Source organism: Carya illinoinensis, chromosome 7 (genome assembly GCF_018687715.1).
Source record: "Carya illinoinensis cultivar Pawnee chromosome 7, C.illinoinensisPawnee_v1, whole genome shotgun sequence".
Lineage (NCBI taxonomy): Eukaryota > Viridiplantae > Streptophyta > Magnoliopsida > Fagales > Juglandaceae > Carya > Carya illinoinensis.
The window spans coordinates 30,847,085-30,850,355 of NC_056758.1; the positions used below are offsets into that span (position 1 = coordinate 30,847,085).

At 37.8% G+C, this 3,271-nt stretch overlaps 1 protein-coding gene across 1 annotated transcript; it reads right to left on the minus strand.

Moving 5' to 3' along the window:
* Nucleotides 1-315: 315 nt before the first annotated feature.
* LOC122315004 (transcription factor MYB1-like) lies at nucleotides 316-2,705 on the minus strand. Its single transcript, XM_043130678.1, has 3 exons — nucleotides 2,464-2,705; nucleotides 2,042-2,171; nucleotides 316-1,351 (listed from the first exon to the last, which is right to left on the minus strand). The coding sequence occupies exons 1-3, from the start codon at nucleotides 2,594-2,596 to the stop codon at nucleotides 397-399; spliced, it is 1,218 nt and encodes a 405-aa protein (XP_042986612.1). The 5' UTR covers nucleotides 2,597-2,705; the 3' UTR covers nucleotides 316-396.
* Between the last annotated feature and the right edge of the window lie 566 nt (nucleotides 2,706-3,271).

The following is a 3,271-nucleotide window of genomic DNA, read 5'->3' on the forward strand; positions in this document are numbered from 1 at the left end:
TAATTCGTGCCTCAGAAAAAACAAAAAACATTTGTTAGAACTTGAAGCATGGTTTTCCTCTAAGAGTGAAATTAATTTTACATACAAAAAGAAAAACAATATGAACAAACAGGATATATCTCCATATAGTCGATCGACGTACGACATCTACGCTCAAAAAAAATAAAAATAAAAAAATAAAAAACAATTTTTGACAGTTTATACCTTCAATAAAGATCTGGCCATTTAAATCAATTATGAAATCTTGCCGATTAGATCTTAACCAAAGGCTTATAAACTACCAAAATTTAGTAATTTAAAGTGCAAATCGAGAGCTTTAACAATTCAGGGCCGTATAATTTGGGAAAATGGCACTCCAGAAATACATGAAAAAGGAAGAAGAAAGAAAGAGCATTTTCAGGATAGGAGCCAAGCCACCATAGCATCTTGTTTGTCAGGATCTATACCTGCCAAGTTAGAACTATCTCCTTCCAAGTTATCACTCTCCCACAGCCAGGATAACATACCCGATATCCCATTTCCTTGTACAACACCCTCCCATTCCCAATTATCAACCCCATCATCAAAACCAGAAGCCATTGAAGAGCAGGAATACCATTCCCCACTCTCTCCATTTGAACTGTAATTAACACTCTCAAGATCCTCAATAGCCGCCATCGCCATCTTGTTTGCACACACGAACCCTGTACTATCTTTCTCCTCAACATCATGATGAATAGTACCCATGACATTATGATTATCAAGATTTTCATTCCCCTTATCGTTTAAAGTTAGAATCCCATTTGAATCCATCAAACCATTGCTCATATTGTAATCAAAACCCAACCAAACCCCATCAATATCGTCGACCTCATGATCATATGGTCCCAAAGTTTCAGTCTCTTTCTCATGACCACTTGGGAACAGTACCACTTGGTTCTCATATTTCCTTTCCTGATCATCAGGGCACAAAACCAGGCTGTTGTCTCTCTCCTTGTCTTTAACCTGATCTGGACGATCCAAAACCATGCAATCGTCTATCATGGCAGTGGACAAGGTGGTCTCTTTCACCAACGCTGTTGTTGGGATTGCTCCTGTTGTATTCACAGTGCTATCTTTAGGTATTGTCGTCTGAATCCCAACATGTTTTTGGATGTATTTCTTGTCTTTCTTCATCATGGCCCATCGACTGGTTCTCCCGCCTCTTCGCTTAACAGGTATGTCCACCTTGGCTAAGTCCATGATCGTCGGTAGGGTTTCGGTACGGGAAACCCTCCTGAACGTATGAATCTTTCTGCTCAAGTGAGAGTTCCAGTAATTTTTTATTTCGTTGTCTGTTCTTCCAGGCAGTTGACTTGCTATTACAGACCACCTGTAATATTTGTGGGAGAAAGTTGGTAAGAATGGTCAAATAATAATAATAATAATAATAATGACCCTAATAAGTATAGGACCAGTACTGATACTGTAGCGTTACTTACTCTTTCCTTCTTTCTTATCACATTAATAATGTTTCTCTTTGTTTTTTTAATTAATTGACGTGATATATTTTAGACCAGTTATTTAAAAAAATTATTTCAAATATGATACAACCAATAATGTAACTGAATAAAATAAAATTAATGGTAATTAAAAAAAAAAAGCAAAAATTTAATAAAATCAGAATAATTTATTAAAAAACCCCAATATTTTCAGTTTGTATTTCTTTTGGGTACGTAAAAGGAAAAAAAAAAAAAGAGTAATATATATATGGTAATTTGCACTTATATAACTAGTTTTGCGGCCACATTAATTTTCAACTGCTGATGTTGATCACAAGAATGACAAAAAAAGCAAAGGGAAATTAAGGAAAAGGTCGAAAAGAAATAAAAAGATGATAAAGACATTAATGAAGTTGCATAATGCAATCCCTGACTGTTTCACACCATTTTGAGGATGGCAGCCATCACAGTTTTGAACCAAAGAGAGTAAGAGACAGAGAGATAGATTTCGGATCTTTTGTAAATCAATTTGGCCGTTGTGGAGACGGAAACGACAGAATATTGCTGCTACGCGCACTAACCTATTTCCCATTGAAGCATGCAGCTTTATGATAATTAGCTCCTCTTCAGCAGAAATGTTTCCCCTCTTCAGGTCGCCTCTCAGGTAGTTAATCCATCTCAGTCTGCAGCTCTTTCCACATCTCAGTAACCCTTCAAAATAACAAAAAAAGACACAGATCGATCAATGAATAAAATACTAAACTCTACGATCAAAACCATGCCCATTTGTTCACAAAAGCAAAGAATAAACACCATGAAATGAACAACCTCTCTCTCTCTCTCTCTAGAGAGGGGGGGGGGGGGGGGGGGGGGGGGGTAAATAAACCTAGCCAAAGAGGAAGTAAAAAGAAAATAGATCAAACCAGCTGTCAGGGAAAAAAGAAGATCGATGATGAAAACAGAAAGCATATATGAAGCATTCATTATCATTATACGTACGTACCGGCATTCTTTGGCAATGACCTCCATGACCCTTCCCCGTTGGCCTGAATATAATTGAGCAAGATTTTATCCTCCTCCGAAGTCCATCTTCCCTTCTTCAAGCCGACTTTCTCACAGCAAGGAGCCCTTCCCATTTCGCTACAAAACAAAAGAGAGAGAGCTGATCGAGCGAGCCCCGTTGACTAGGTAGCTAAGATTAGTACGGGATTGTATCCATGCACAAGTTTGGAAGCAATAAGGAAAAGTTAAAAATTTGATATTTATAAAGGAAGGGAGAGAAAGAGGGTACGTAGCCACGTAGCTGTGGGGCTATTGATGGAGATGCATCTGTGGTGGGTGACTTAGCCACGAGGGCTCCCTTTTAAGGCCGCAGTCGTGGCTTCTCTACCGTCGAGTGCCTCGTGACGGGGCTTTACCCTCCACGTCGATGCCCCCAACGAATTCAACACCCTCCTCAGTTCTGTGCATGCCCTGAATTTTGTTTTGTATTTTTTTTTTAATTAAATTCCTCGATCGCCTTTATTATGATCTCATCTAACCGGCCCCCCGCCCAGCCATGTACTGCCTTCTTTTTTTTTTTTTTTTTTTTCCTTTTTTTAATGTAAATTTATGGGCACAACCCAATGAAAGTAATTAACCTTAATATAGAGATAATTAATTACTAATTAACCTTAATCTTCCTTAAATAACTTCCCTTTCAGTTTTTTGCTTGCCCTTATAAATCTTTTTTTCTTAGTGAATACACTTTTTTTGTTTTCTCTAGCTAGCTATTTTGTTTCCTTTCTTCTCAAATTTTTTCCTTCTTGATG

Coding starts and splice junctions, on each gene's coding strand:
- LOC122315004 (XM_043130678.1), bottom strand. CDS start 2,596: ATGGGAAGGGCTCCTTGCTGTGAGAAAGTCGGCTTGAAGAAGGGAAGA. Junction 2,172..2,463: donor GTCATTGCCAAAGAATGCCG/GTACGTACGTAT, acceptor GTTATTTTGAAG/GGTTACTGAGATGTGGAAAG. Junction 1,352..2,041: donor CATGCTTCAATGGGAAATAG/GTTAGTGCGCGT, acceptor CAAATATTACAG/GTGGTCTGTAATAGCAAGTC.